Genomic DNA, 14,785 nt, shown 5'->3' on the forward strand with positions numbered 1-14,785 from the left:
GTATGTAGTTGACATACAGTTCATATGAAATGATATATCAATGCTTGAATAAGTCAAGCAGTGGTTGGAAAGATTGTTTCAATATGATAGACTTAGGAGATGTTGAGTACATATTGGGAATTAAGATCCATGAAGTAAATCTTGAAGAAGGATTAGAATGAATCGAGAGACTTATGTTGATAAGGATCTTGACAAGTTCATGAAGCAAGAATCTAAGAGAGGATGTCTTCCCATGTTTCATGGTATTACACTGAGTAAAACTCAGTGCCTTCAAAAGCTAATAGAGTTGAGTTGTATGGATAATGTACCTTATGCTTCTGCAAAAGGATCCATTACTCGTGCCATGAAATGTACAAAGCAATATGTTGCATATGACTTGTGCATGTGTAGCAAGTTTCAAGCAAATTCAGAATAAGCATACAGAGAATTACCAAGAACAGATCCTTGAGTACTTGAGAAGCACTAAGAGGAATTCTTCTAGCTATTGTGTTAAATGGTAATTTAAGCAAGTTGTCAACACAAATGCAAGTTTTCCAAACAGGCAAGATGATTCTAGATGGTGATCTAAATGCATATTTGTGTTTGGATGGAAAAGGACACTGAGCTTGAAGAGTTCAAAAGCAGAACACTGTTGCATACTCAATGTCTGAATATGTGCATTAAACTATAGTAAGATAGTTAAAAAGAAAGTTCGGATTAAAATGTCATTTGACTAACAGTCCTTTGCCAAAGAACAAAAAGCTAGAGTCACATCACAAATCCAAACAAAAGGGATATGAGATATCACCTCAATTATGAGATCATTGACCACTGGAAGGTCATGTTCTGCAAAGCTTTATTATGAATGAGAAATCACTAAACCCCTTCCATGGACTAAGGTATGAGAGTCATATTAAAGTCTTAGGATTGAAGCAAGTTATGTAATTTAAGTTGTATATGTTTTGAGAAAACATATTACATGAGAAATGCATCAATTTGAAGAATTATGTTTAAAATAGAAATTATTATTTCTCTTATTTAATTATGGTTTTGGAAATTAAATAAAATGTCCAAAATAATTATGAATTGATGGGCTCATCAGGTTGATGACCTGGTGAATTGAAATCCCACAGGTGAACAAAATTCATATATTATTTAAGTTCCTAGTTTGAGATCATTAAAGTGGACATAAATAATTCAATAAATGAACTAGAATGTAAGATTGATTGGATAGCGCAGTTTCATGGGCTATAGGGGCATAGTGATGCTCGGTCAATCACTTGGATATGCATGAATGATGCATGATCGAACTATTGACCTACTTTGAAGTTCAAGTATAGAGCTTCCATATATATTAGTGGATTCCTTTGACATGAGTGGAACATTGATTTCATTCAATGGATGTTGTGACAGTGGTACACTCAAACGTCTAGCCGAAACTGGAGATTATAAAGGGTGTTTCCCGGTTATTTCAAAAGTTGAGTGGGATTCATGTTACCACAAGATTGGATAGAGTCTACCTATTAAATTAGGAAATGTGTCATGGCTGCTTGAAGAGGGAGAATTCAGAAAATATGTGGCCGCATTCAAATGCATTACACAGTAATCATTCGGATTTGTAATTCTAACTTAGATTTCAAGAAACGATTTGTAGATTAATATGATCTCGACATGTGATGCAATCATATTATCAAATCGACACATATATTGACTTAAGGAATTCGAATATTGCACCCTTATCTCAGACAAGTGGGAGATTGAAGGAGTTATGTCTTCGTCGTGTGCAATTAATAAATATATAATATGATCAAATTATGGAGATAATTAAGTCCATACTTTTGGGTCGTCGTTTTGCCATATCTAGAGGTACTAACAATCTTTGGACTAGTAAAATATCCCAAAGCCCAATTGGAAGGATCTTATAAGGTCACACAAAGGGGCTAGATCGAGCATTAGAGGACGAGGCCCATCATGGGCCTCATCACTCTAGGTGGCCGGCCATATGGGGATTAGAAGTGGTTTTGGGCTTAGTGCCCTAGTCTAATTATAATGAGATTATAAATAGACTAGGTGCCTAGGTTTGGAACGAGTGGAAGAAATTAATTGATCAGTGTGATCAAACCCTAATTAGCAAACACGAAACCCAACCCCTCTCACAGTCCTCTCTCTCACGTCTCTCTCCTCGTCCTTGGCGCCGGTGGTGTCTCGTGGTGGTGGTGGTTTGTGCGGTGGTCGGTTGTCCATAAAGGTGGTGATCGCGGTTTTCCTCAATCACTCGACCAATCTAATATTGGTGGACGACTCGTTCGAATCTCGTGGACTAAGTAGAGGAGCAATGCTTGGGGCTCTATTCTCTCCCTGATTTGCCTGTCGAATAGCTTCGTGGAATTCACGCGTCAAAGGTATGATTATGTGTCTTGTGTGTTATGCATGCGATTCTAGGGATTGGTACTTGATTGAATATGATTCATGTTTTTCCGCTGCGTAGTATCTATAAACTCCTAGAGTAATCACACTTAATAAGATAATTAAGAATCTTGTTTAGGGATAATAATATTATAATTCAAGTGATCGCCAATAATAGATTTGTTTGTGCATTAATATTCAACGAACATAGATTAAACAGATTTAGGTTTAACCTATTGGTTGTATGTTAGTCAAAAAGCGCACATAAATACGAGAAGAATAAAGTACAGGCTTATTATTAAGGCAGGTTCAATCTCTGTTAAGTCGAATTTGTACCTTCATCCCCGAACATCCAATCATGGTTCCAGACCTATTGGAGTTAACGATCTCTTGGATCGTTAAGGGGTGTAACCTTCACCTCGTGAACGGTTTACAAGTTCCTAAAAATTTGTTGGCGACTCTTTTACTCTAGCTTCCTTCGCTTTGGACGCCACCATGCTTAAGTGTATGATCACAGTGGGGCTCAAGTGTGGGATGCTTGAAATATTCCCTATAGTTTTTTGGCGAATCCACTAGGGAGGATTTTTAGTTTTATTCCTAAAATTTATTTTGCCAATAACTTAGAATGAGTGGATGAGACTGGAAAAGTTCTAAGTATTTCATGTGCATAATTTTGGTTAACATTATTAGCATAGGCATAAAAAAGGTCCGCATTGCAAAGACCATCCGTAATGCGCCTAAAACATAGTATTTATACACGTAGGAAATAAGGGAAATATATTTCACAACTAGAATCGAAATAACGCTGTGAAAAACTGTAAAATTCAAGAACAGAAAGCTGCTAAGGCATGTAAGAACTAGCGCTGAGAAAACAGCTCCATCGCCATGCCATGGCTCTGTCGCCTTGCGACAGACACTGTATTCTTGCACCGAGTTTTTCCAATACCGAGCAAGAAATAAACCTTCTTGTTTCGACCATTTCTTGTACTGTTTGCTCGGTTTTACTTCCTAATTGAGTTTTTCCCTCTTTTCTGAACCCATATGTGTTCTACATATGGCCATAACCCTCTAGGAATTCACGCTCCATCTACCCAATCGAACGCTCTTGGCAACGAAGGGTACATCCGAGTTTGTAAATTCACCAAACCGTGGAAGCAAGTTTAACTTGCGGGGTTCCATCCACTCGCGCTAACCCTTCCAAAGGTAAGGCTTCCACACAGTGCATCCGGACTCAAAACCATGGACCCTTTTTTGACTAACCCTTATCCTTGAACTTTAGAGAACTAGAGCCATGGTTAGGTCGTAAACTCATTGCATCATAGTGTGACTATTTGACTACTTGTGCATTCTTTACTAGTGCATAACCTACATGTGATTAAACTGACCGTTTGGTTTGACTTGTAATTATAAATATGCTTAAATAAACTAACTTAGGACTAAAGGACTATGATTAATTAATTTAATAATTATTTTGAGCTAATAAATATGTTTAAAATCGAGTCATTGTTTTTTTGAGCCAACCCGGATTTTATTCTCGTACACTACACAAGTGTCAACTTGTTTTGGTGATATCCGGAGTTCTAGGAAGAGTTACGAGTCGTACAGCCTAAGGATGTGTAGCCTCAAGTTTTATATTTCATTTGGCGTTAGTTTCTTCTAATTCGGAGTCACAAATCTAAAGTTATGTTTAAAATACTACATCATGGGAGTTTAGTGCACATACGAGAAATCTTAACTTAGTCTTTGTTTGAGTCTAGTCACAGTCTAGTCACATGGTCATGACACGAGTCTTGAACATATCACTTACACTCACAAGTATTCACACACTTTGTACATACTTTTTCCACACCATGACCATGTCTTAGGTTCATGCATGAGTCGCTCTTTTCGTCATTTGAGTTGGGGGTCCACTTTATTCCTAATTTTTCCATATCTCTCCATCTACATCACCTTTCCATACATTACATATCTCACACTTTTCTTCTTAAACACTTTCTAAATTCACTTTCTTTCATCTTATATGCTTCCTTCATACATTATTCACCTCATACACTATGATCTTTTCCCATCCTTGCATGTTGAATCGAGTTTGAGTCATGTGATTGACAAAAAAAAAATAAAAAAAAAAGAAAAAGAAAAAAAGGGTAATTGTAAGGAGGGTGATCCCATCGTAAGGGTTACTCTCCTTAAATGCTCTTGGCCAATTAAAAGCCTAGGACTTTACACTTGTTAGGGTGTATTAGGATTTGAATTTCTGACTGTTTGGGGGACCTTGAATTAGAATTGATTCTATCATCACGCTTTTTTGTAAGAAACAAGTAGGAGTCGCCAATAAGTTTTAGGAAAAACTCATAAACCTCGTTCATGCCTTTCTTCCATGTGGAATTCATGGAATAATTAGCACAAATCATAAGTTTACCCATGCCCAACTTGGTCTATAAACCAAAAATGAGTTCGGGAGCGAGGGTACTAAGATAACGTTCATTTTAGAGGGGAATCGTCATCCTAGCCCTAGTACGGCCTCTACTAGATCTTCCTTTTCCACAATTTCATCACCAAACAATATATGCAACGCGATACCTAAAGCTATGTTATTTGATTTTATTTACAAACATTAATTCACATAGGAATTACATTGCAAAAGTCGTTATTCTTATTTCATAATATTCGTGAAAGAACAATAAATAAACACGATTCGCCTTGGCTTAAGTGATCTACCAACAATTATTTAATTCAATTCTCGTCTTTATTTAACGCAAGATACTATGTGGAATTGATTAATTAATTATTTTAAAGGTGATCAAACAACACTAATTAATTAATTAAAGTCCTTTAAACAAGAAAATAAAAGTGATTTAACTAAGTGCTCGGGAATTTAGCATTTCTCTTTGCTAGATCTCCATTTAGAGCACTTATGGACACCTTCTTGTTAGGGAACCTCCACCGTAGTAACAAAGTATCGAAAGGGTGAGTGTTTAGGACAAGAGGGCTAGGTTGCACAAGTTCACAAGTTATTTGGCCGGAGTTTTAGGTTAATTTCTGTCTGTTGAAGCCTCGGTTAAAGCTCGTATTTATAGAGAATGATTAGGTTTAGGGTTTCGAGCAATCTGCCGCAGCAGGTGTCGCGCGCAACTGATGAAGTTTCGTGCGGCAATCCAGCGCAAGTTATAGAGTTGCGCTGCTATGTTCAGCGCAACTATTGGTCTTGCGCGCGGCTTTATGGTAAGATTCGATTTTATATTTTCCGTATAATTTCTGAATAATTACAAATCTTCTGCAAAAGTTGCGCTGGGAGTTGCGCGCAACTTAAATAGTTGCGTGCGGCAGCCTAGCGCGACTTTGTGAGATGCGCACAACTTTTTCTGCGGCCGCACTAAGTTTTCACCTAGGCTCTCTTAAATCCGTCATTATTAGGGTTTAAGCACGGGCTTAAGCCTAATTATGATCGGGATTAGTTAATTGGATCTTTGTTTTGGCTTTTTCTTTAATTTGGGCTAGTCTTTTGTGTTTTGTGGCTTAACTAGTTATCCATAAGTATTCTTCACTTTGATCCAACACGAAGATGGCTTTATTTATCGTCATTTCACTTACTATCGGGATGGGAGGCCTAAAGTAGATGTCTACAGTAATGATGAAACAAATTCACAAGGCAAGCTTCTCACCAAGATTTCATGCTTTTTTTTTCAAACCCTTCCCCAATAAGTCTAGCATAGGCACCCTTTATCTTCCTTAGATTTATTTCTTAGAGTTTGATTTTTACCCTTCACTTTTTAAATAAAATGAGCATTTATTTCCTTGCATATGATCATCACATTCCATTAAAAAAAATACGCCGAGCTAAGCAAAAGGTAAACTAATTATTTGAGGCACCCCTTGTAGCCTATCATATCACCTTCACCTTTTAAATTAACAATCCTTTCTTGAGAAACCACTTTGAGCCTCGTCTAACGATAGACTTCTCTTTTTTCAACCCCCAACTACATAACCTTGGGATGGGATAGTGTGAAATTTATGCAATTTTCAAAGAAGAAAAGCTTGAGTGATTTTATAAGAATTTCAAAAGAATAAAATAGCAATAAAATTGTGCAAAAGGCCAAGTGTTCCAATGTCTTTGATATGAATATATCTTTGATAAGAACACGTCTCAGATTGCGTCTCTTATCGAGTTCTAGGTACCGTGCCTAAGAAACATGAATGCCAAGTGAGTAATAGACCGCATGATCGGGATTGTCCACACTTATAAAAAAATGCAAAAGCAAAAAAATGAGAACAAAAAAAATAAATAAAAGAAAGAGAGTTAAAAAGTGAGGAAACCTCAAGCATAAAAATATAAAGATTTCAAAAGCAAGGTTGCACACTTGGGGGTTTATCTAGGGTCTAGAGCCTTTATCCCCTTCTTCTTCAACCTTTAGCCTAACCACGTTACAAACCTTCAAAGACCTCTTTGAGGTATACACATACTTGTGTGAGGTTCGTCTAGAGCTACGTTCGGCCTGATTTCTAACGGATACGTAGGCAACCTCACATTGAGGTGCGGCAGTAATAAAATGCATTCATTCATATATACATTCATGCATGATCATATCAAGGGATCTCCAATGCTCATCCCTATCCATTTAGAGCTAGACTTGGGGGCTTCATCCTTACATTATTAGCTTACCCAGCCTAAGAGTCACCGTCATTTGATTCTTCTCAAAATATTTTTCCATATACTTAGCCTTTGCAGCTTAGACTTAGTGTCACTTTTACACACGTCACAAAGACATGGCCAAATGATACTTCCCTTAGGAACCTTTTGTCATGAAGTCTTAACATAACGTGGAAGCATACCTTGTCATCATTGCATTACAAGGTATGAAGTGCTTAGCCTCCGTGCCTAAGTTACCCAAATACTTTCATCTAAAATCAACAATCGAAATAGCCTAAGGTGTTACAATCTTCACACCCTAAGATATGACATTGATCCATACATTTGTTTGAGCTCATTCGACATGCCACTTTACTCCTCTCTTTTTGCGCTTTCGAGTCACACAATGAGTCATGAGTCAACACTTTGCACACATGAGTCACACAAAGTGAGTCATCATTAAGCCAAGTTTATACCCTGAGTCATGTCAATCCATGTATGTCAACGCTTTGAGTCGAATCATGACAAGTCATATGTGTTAAAAAAACATTAAGTTTTATACAATGAGTCAAGAAACATTAAGCCTTAGGTGAACCCTAAAAAGATATTAGCAAAGTCTTATAGTCCAAAATATAAATGCAGGTACAAAATATTTGAAGCAAAAGGACGCAAATGGCTTAGCAAATCAACTAGAGTTGGCCGGATCGCAATTGGATTGACGATCAGCCTGATTAACTGAACACACCCGGATTTTGATCAAGCACCTCATTTGGAATAGTAATTGGTCATAATTGCGTATTTCCCAAGATGAAAGATCTCTACAAAAATTAACTTGGACTCGGTAAGATCTTGAAGGATAGGGTTTTTGACAGAATTTCAAGGCATGGGAAGCTATCACTTCCAAAGAACAATCGCGCAATAATATTCTCGGATTTTGGGAAAAATCGCGAATATAAATGCATGAAATTCTTCCAAGATAAGAGGAGTTTGAGAAAAACTTACATGGATTGGTAAATTAGAGATGAAGAGCTTTAGTTTATAAAAGATTTGAGCGGATTTGGTTGAAAGAAAACGACCAAGTTCAAGGATCGGAGTGAAACTGAGCAACAAACAACAATAAAATGAGGAAGAAGGGGTTTTATTTTGAAAACCCCGACATCAGCACCAGACGACAAGCTTGTCGCCAGGCGCTAATGCCTGTCGCTTGGCGACAGAGCAAAATCCTTGCGATATCACGTATCAGCGTGTGCACAGCAGAAAACCAAAAACTGCAACACACTGTAGAACTAAAAAACAAGCAAAACTACAACAAAATACAACCAGGGACAACAAGACTCCAGCAGCAACAGCTAACTGATTAAGCATCTAGACCACTCCCTATTTCTCTTACTCGTTTTCTTAGGCATTACCACACTAATTCTATGATAGATATCCCACAGCAGCTTCTTCATCACATGCTGAGGACTTTGTAGACAGAGATCCTCCAGCCTTGTTCCTCTGCTGCCAAATAGAATACAACAACCCAGCATAGCAGCTCTGAATCACTTGTCTTCTAAATCTTCCTGTAATAGTTTTCAACTTGTCATTACAACTCTCCAGAGTACTTGGGTCACAATTATACCCAGTCAGCTTGTCAATGATCCTGCAGCATTCCTTAGTGTACTGACACTCAAAGAACAAATGCTCAACTGTTTCATCAAACAGTCCACACAAAGGACAATCTGAAGCATCAATAATGCCTAATCTAGCCAATCTTGCTCTGACTCTGATTCTTCTCCACACAATCATCCAACTAGTGAAGCTGTGTCTTGGAATATTCATTCTATTTCAAACCCAATTACACCAAGGCACATTTTGCCGCTCTTCTTTCAACCAATTATAACCACTAGCAACTATGTAATCTTTTCTAGTAGCTAACCACTTGCTTCCAGAATATCCAGCTTTGAACTTTTCCTTCAGCTTCCAAAACTGCTTCCAGCTCCAACTAGCAGAATTAGAACAAGTAACCCTTTTCCAACTTCTCTCTTTAATATACAAGTGATTGATCCATTTTACCCAAGGACTGTCCTGTTTACTAGCAATATTCTATATATGCTTCCCCAAGGCTGCCAGATTCCAAAGATAACAATCATGGATACCAAGCCCACCTTGCTTCTTACTTCTACACACAAAATCCCAAGCAATGGGAGGAACCCTATTAGAAACAGCCTTCCCATCCCAAAGAAAGTTTCTGCAGACTGAGACAATCCCATCCAGCTGAGTTATCAAGACAAAGTTAACCAGCTGAGCTCTTCCTGCATAAGAGAGAGTTCTAGACCCCAAAGATTTAATCCTAGCTGTAATTTTATCAATAAGACATTGACAGTCTGTCTTATTCAATTTCTTGAAGCTAACACTAACTCCAAGATACTTAAAAGGCAGAAAATCTTCTTTAAACCCAGATTCCTCAATTAACTCTTTCTTCACAGCAGGACTAATGTTGCAGCAATAAAGATTAGATTTACCACTATTAGCAACCAATCCTAAAGAAGCAGCAAAAGTAGCTAAACTTCTCAAAAGCAAAGAGACAGACTGTTTATCACCCTTTCTAAACAAGATCAGGTCATCTGTAAAAACTAGATGATTTAGCTTGAATTTTCAACACTTTGAATGAAACTGGAACCTCCTATAATCACCCACACACATCAGTAGTCTGGATAAATACTCCATACACAACACAAATAGCAAAGGAGACATAGGGTCCCCTTGTCTCAAACCCCTTTTACCTTGAAAAAAACCTTCCAGACCCCCATTAATATTCAAAGAAAAAAGCAGCAGAAGAAACACAAGTCATAACTAACTTGACAAACTTTCCAGGGAAGCCAAAAGCTATAAGCATTTCCTCAAGAAACTCCCATTTGACTGAATCATAAGCTTTCTTGATATCAACTTTCAATAGACAACTACTAGGAGCATTTTTCCTACCATAATGAGACACCAAGTCCTGAATTATACTAATATTATGAATGATCTGTCTGTTTTCCACAAACCCAGTTTGAGACTGAGAAATAAGATCAGGAAGGACCACCTTTAACCTCAAGCACAGGAGTTTAGTAATGCACTTATAAACCACATTGCAACATGCAATGGGTCTAAAATCAATCACTGACTCAAGCTGCTCAATCTTGGGGATCAAGGAAAGAGTAGTACAATTAACTTCTTTAAGCAACTTGCCATTCTCAAAGAAATCCAATACTGCTGCAGAAAACTCCTGCCCAACTATCCCCCAAGCTTTCTTGAAGAAGCAACTAGAATACCCATCAGGACCTGGAGCTTTATCCTCAGGGATTGAAAATAAAGCTGCTTTAATCTCATTCTTGGTAAAGGGAAGTTCAATAATCTTTACTTCCTCCTCTGTAAGCATACACCCTTTTTTAACCACATCAACATTAACTGCTACCCTATCCCCAACATCAGTTCCCAATAGTCTTTTGTAATAATCCACAAAGCCTTTAACAATACTTTCTGGATTATCACACACCTCTCCCATCTCATTCTTCTCAGCTACTATCTTTTTTTTAAAAGCTTTCAGCTTAATACTTCTGTGTAAAAAGGCAGTATTATCATCCCCCACTTGCAGCCAGTTAATCTTTTCCCTCTGTCTGAGCTCAGAAAAATAATGCTTTTTCACATCACATAATTCTCTTAACTTCACAGCTTCAGAACTTCTTAGAATCTCATTAGTGGGACACTTCTGCAATTGCTCCTGAATCTCCCCAATCATGATCAGCCCACCCATTCAAGAACCTAAAAGACTTCCTATTCTGAGTCTTTTGATTCATTAGTCTTATCACTGCTAGACAGTGATCAAACCAAAGCTCAGGCATATAGTGAACATAAGAGTCAGAGAACTGCATACCCCAATCTTCATTAATCCAGGTTCTATCAATTCTGCTATAAACCCTATCTTCATTCAACTACTTGTTATTCCAAGTGAAAGTAGCTCCCATCTTATTCAAGTTACTTAAGCCACAATACTGAACACAATCTCTAAAATGAATCACCTCCCCCTGAGTGATACTTCTGCCCAATATGTCCTAAAAATTGAGAGGACAATTGAAATCACCAGAAATAACCCAAGGCCCCACCATACTATCATGAATTCCTTTAATACCTTCCCAAAGCTCCTCTCTTTCTTTCCCATCATTCATGCCATAAACAACTGTGAAGGCAAAAGACACCCTTCCTGTCAAATTCCTAACAGTTAAATACATCAACTGCCTCTCAGTAAGTGCAACATTTACATGAAAGAAACTAGGTAACCAGGCCACTAAAATCCTTCCCCCTTTCACCTTATTAAAATTAGTGGCTAAACACCATCCTTGAAACATGCTATTATGAATACCAGGAAAATTCCCCACTTTTATTTTAGTCTCCAGCAAACAACATAACCCAATCTTATTCTGCAAAAGAAAATTACCAATTTCCTTCTGCTTCTCAGGGCTATTTAAGACCCTAACATTCCAAATCAGAACACTATCCATGATCTGGGTCTAAAACTACTCCCTTCCCAGGAGTAACACCCAAGATCCCAGTCCCTAGTTCATTCACATCCCCAAACTGCATTTTATCATCCATATGTAAATTTGCAAAAGAATTCCTGACAGGAACAGGACAAACCACTTTCTCTCCAGAACTCTTACTTCTATGCTTCTCATGAGTAGACTGCCACTCACCATTCTCAACCCCCTCACTTCCATCATCATTCTTACTATCATTCTCAACCTGAGCATCCTGCTGCTTCACATTCTGAGCTTGAATCTGCTTAGGTTGCCACACTTTCTTCACCACCTTGCAATCTTTGCTCATATGCCCAATTTTCTTACAAATATCACATTTGCTGGGTTTCCATTCAAAAATTGCTTTCTGATTAAAAATCTCCCCAGATTCAGTAATAAACTCCACTGATTCAACAAACTCCTCATTCAATTCAACTTCCACCAAGTATCTAGCATAGGCAACCCTATCCTTCAATTAAGTAGCCGAATCTGCCTTAATTGGCGTACCAATTAATCCAACTATCTTTTCTAAACAAGATTTTCCCCAATACATCAAAGAAAGGTTAGGAAATTGAACCCATACTGGAATTCTCGAAAATTCAGAGACATTAAATTCCATGCCATCTACCCATTGTTTCAGAAAGACAGGTCTTCTATCGAACATAACATGCAACACACTCAAGGCCTTATCTCTAGTTTCCACATTCAAAAGTCGTATCAAGAAAACCCCCTTTTTAAGAGGAATTACTTTATCAACATTCTTATCACCCCAAATCCTCTTACAAAAACCGAGAAAAGCAGATAGAAATGGATTATTCCCCAAAACATAAGCAACAACCCCCAATTTCCAATATTCAAGTTCATCAGTAACATCATCAACAGGTAATTGCAATCTAGGCTTCAAACTGCTTACCTCTGTTGCAGATGCTCTGTTTTCCTCCAATCGAACAGTACCACTTGAAGGAGCAATCACATTCAACCATTCATTTAGCTGAGACTTCTGCCTAGATCCTTGAATCAATTCTTGAATAGATTGAGTAGGTGAAAGGATGAAATTCTCCAATTCATCAGCATCATCAAAGTTCAATTGCGGAATACCCTCTCCATTCATTCTCGATTTTGTCTTCGAAACTGTAGCCATTGGATTCGTAAGATCAAATCCTTCACGAATTTCAGGTTTCTCATGGCTTTCTCGCACTCTAGACGACTCCTTGTTCGCTCGTTTCCTCGCCATTGCAGAGGGTTAGAGATAGAAGCACCCGCTAGAGAGAGAAAAGCAAAGATTGTCAATTAATGAACAGCTTTTGACACCTTTGATTAGTAGTCTTCCCGATTATGTTCTTGATTGATGATCGGCCTGATGAAGATCAAATTATCGATTGCATATTAATTAAGCAAATTTGAAAACTTATTTGAGTACTGATTGATTGTAATCACAAAAGATTCCTAGGATGGAGATTTCTGCAAAGATTGACTTGAAGATCGAAGAATCTTAAGATAAGGTTCTTCCCAAAGCTAGAAAGGTCGATTACTCCTAAAAGTAAGGACAAGAAGATTTGAAGATTCAAGATGAAGAAGATTTCAACTGGAGGCTTTAAGATTAAAAGAGTCTCTTGCTTGGATTTGAGAAGGATGGTTCGAGATAAAACAACCTTAGATAGCTTTCACTATGATTGGGGAGGTTTTTATTTGATTTGAGAAAATAACGATTCGAGATGAAGCAATTTTTGATAGCTTTCGCTAAGATAGTGGAAATTATCATATGGATTTAAGAAGATGGCACGAGATGGAAGGTCTTCAACGACGTTCGCTAAGATTGAGAAGGTTGTCACCCAGTTTTGAGAAGATGGCACGAGAGGGGTGGTCTTCGACGACGTTCGCTAATATTGAGGAGGTTTTCACCTATATTTGAGAAGGTAGCACGAGATGGGCAGTCTTCGACAACATTCGCTATGATTGTGAAGGTTGTTGCCATGATTCAAGGAAATAGCTCGAGATGTAGTAGCATTGATAAACGATGTTCCCTAAGACGTGGAAGATTGTCATTATGAAATTGATGATAGCTGCAAGCAGCTATCTTCAACGATGCTCCCTAGGATGTGGAAGGTTGTTATAAGACGGGAGGTGACTATAACCGGAGTTATCTTTGATCGTATTCCCTAGGATGTGGAAGATGGTCAGAAAACGACATAAGATCGCTACAAGCAGAGCAATCTTCGATGGTGTTCCTTAAGATGTGGAAGATGGTCACAAAATAATAGAAATTGAAGGCAGCTACAAGCAGAGCAGTCTTCAGGCGATATCCCCTAGCTTGAGGAGGTCGTCACAACAAAATACAATAACAAAATTGGTTACTTTAGAAACGTGTGCTCTACGGTGTAAGATACGCATTTTTAACTCTTTTATCTGTTTAACTAATGCTAGTTTGCAGGTATTGGCGTTACAAGAATGATTTAAGATTTAATAACATTCTGAATCATTCTCCATCCCTATCGTTACTTTGACTTTTGTTTTTCGAAACTTGCGTTCTTCTAAACTTAGTCAAAGTGGGGGCTTATGTAGACACCCAAATGTGTCTCCCCAAAACCAAACCCAATGATGAATAACTTTCACATCATTTAATTATCAAACGAAGTGAAAGTGTGAATAGTCTAGTGATGTGGATGTTTTTATTAAAATATCTCTCTGTCTGTTTTTGAAAATATTTCTTTTCAAACTCTATTTATTTAAAAAGCCAGTCCAATTTAATTTGGTCCAAGAGAAGGGTCCAATAACAGTGTAGTTGGAATGGGCTCGAAAAGAGCTTTCCAACGATATATTATAAGCCCAATTCCGATGAATAATGAGGAAGTTATGGATTAAATTAAATTGGCCCAAAATGGTTTTATATGTTTCCCAATGATCTAGATGAGGGCCTTTTAATTATTATTACTAAAGTTATTAGGATTGATTTTATCTACAAGGTTCTTTTAAATTCTAATGAGATTGGGATTATTAATTATATTTTAAAGAGTTTTATTTTTAAAAAATGTGTGATTTTTCACAAACATGATTTAATTCTGATCAACGCAGAATTAGGTGCTTAATTGTATTAAGAAAAGGATTCCATATGGAAAGCGTGTTTTAATTCTAACTTAGTGAAAGACGACAAGGTTGTCGCCTGGCGCTAACGACTATCACCTGGCGCTGATAGCTGTCACTTGGCACTGAACCTATCATCTGGCGCTAACTCCTG

At 37.7% G+C, this 14,785-nt stretch overlaps 2 protein-coding genes across 2 annotated transcripts; both read right to left on the bottom strand.

Moving 5' to 3' along the window:
• Positions 1-8,431: 8,431 nt before the first annotated feature.
• Positions 8,432-8,833, bottom strand: LOC110716679. Its single transcript, XM_021895324.1, has one exon. The coding sequence runs from the start codon at positions 8,831-8,833 to the stop codon at positions 8,432-8,434; it is 402 nt and encodes a 133-aa protein (XP_021751016.1).
• A 6-nt stretch (positions 8,834-8,839) lies between these two features.
• Positions 8,840-10,790, bottom strand: LOC110716680. Its single transcript, XM_021895325.1, has 3 exons — positions 9,853-10,790; positions 9,151-9,599; positions 8,840-9,036 (listed from the first exon to the last, which is right to left on the bottom strand). The coding sequence occupies exons 1-3, from the start codon at positions 10,788-10,790 to the stop codon at positions 8,840-8,842; spliced, it is 1,584 nt and encodes a 527-aa protein (XP_021751017.1).
• Between the last annotated feature and the right edge of the window lie 3,995 nt (positions 10,791-14,785).

This window comes from Chenopodium quinoa, unplaced genomic scaffold (genome assembly GCF_001683475.1).
Source record: "Chenopodium quinoa cultivar QQ74 unplaced genomic scaffold, ASM168347v1, whole genome shotgun sequence".
Lineage (NCBI taxonomy): Eukaryota > Viridiplantae > Streptophyta > Magnoliopsida > Caryophyllales > Amaranthaceae > Chenopodium > Chenopodium quinoa.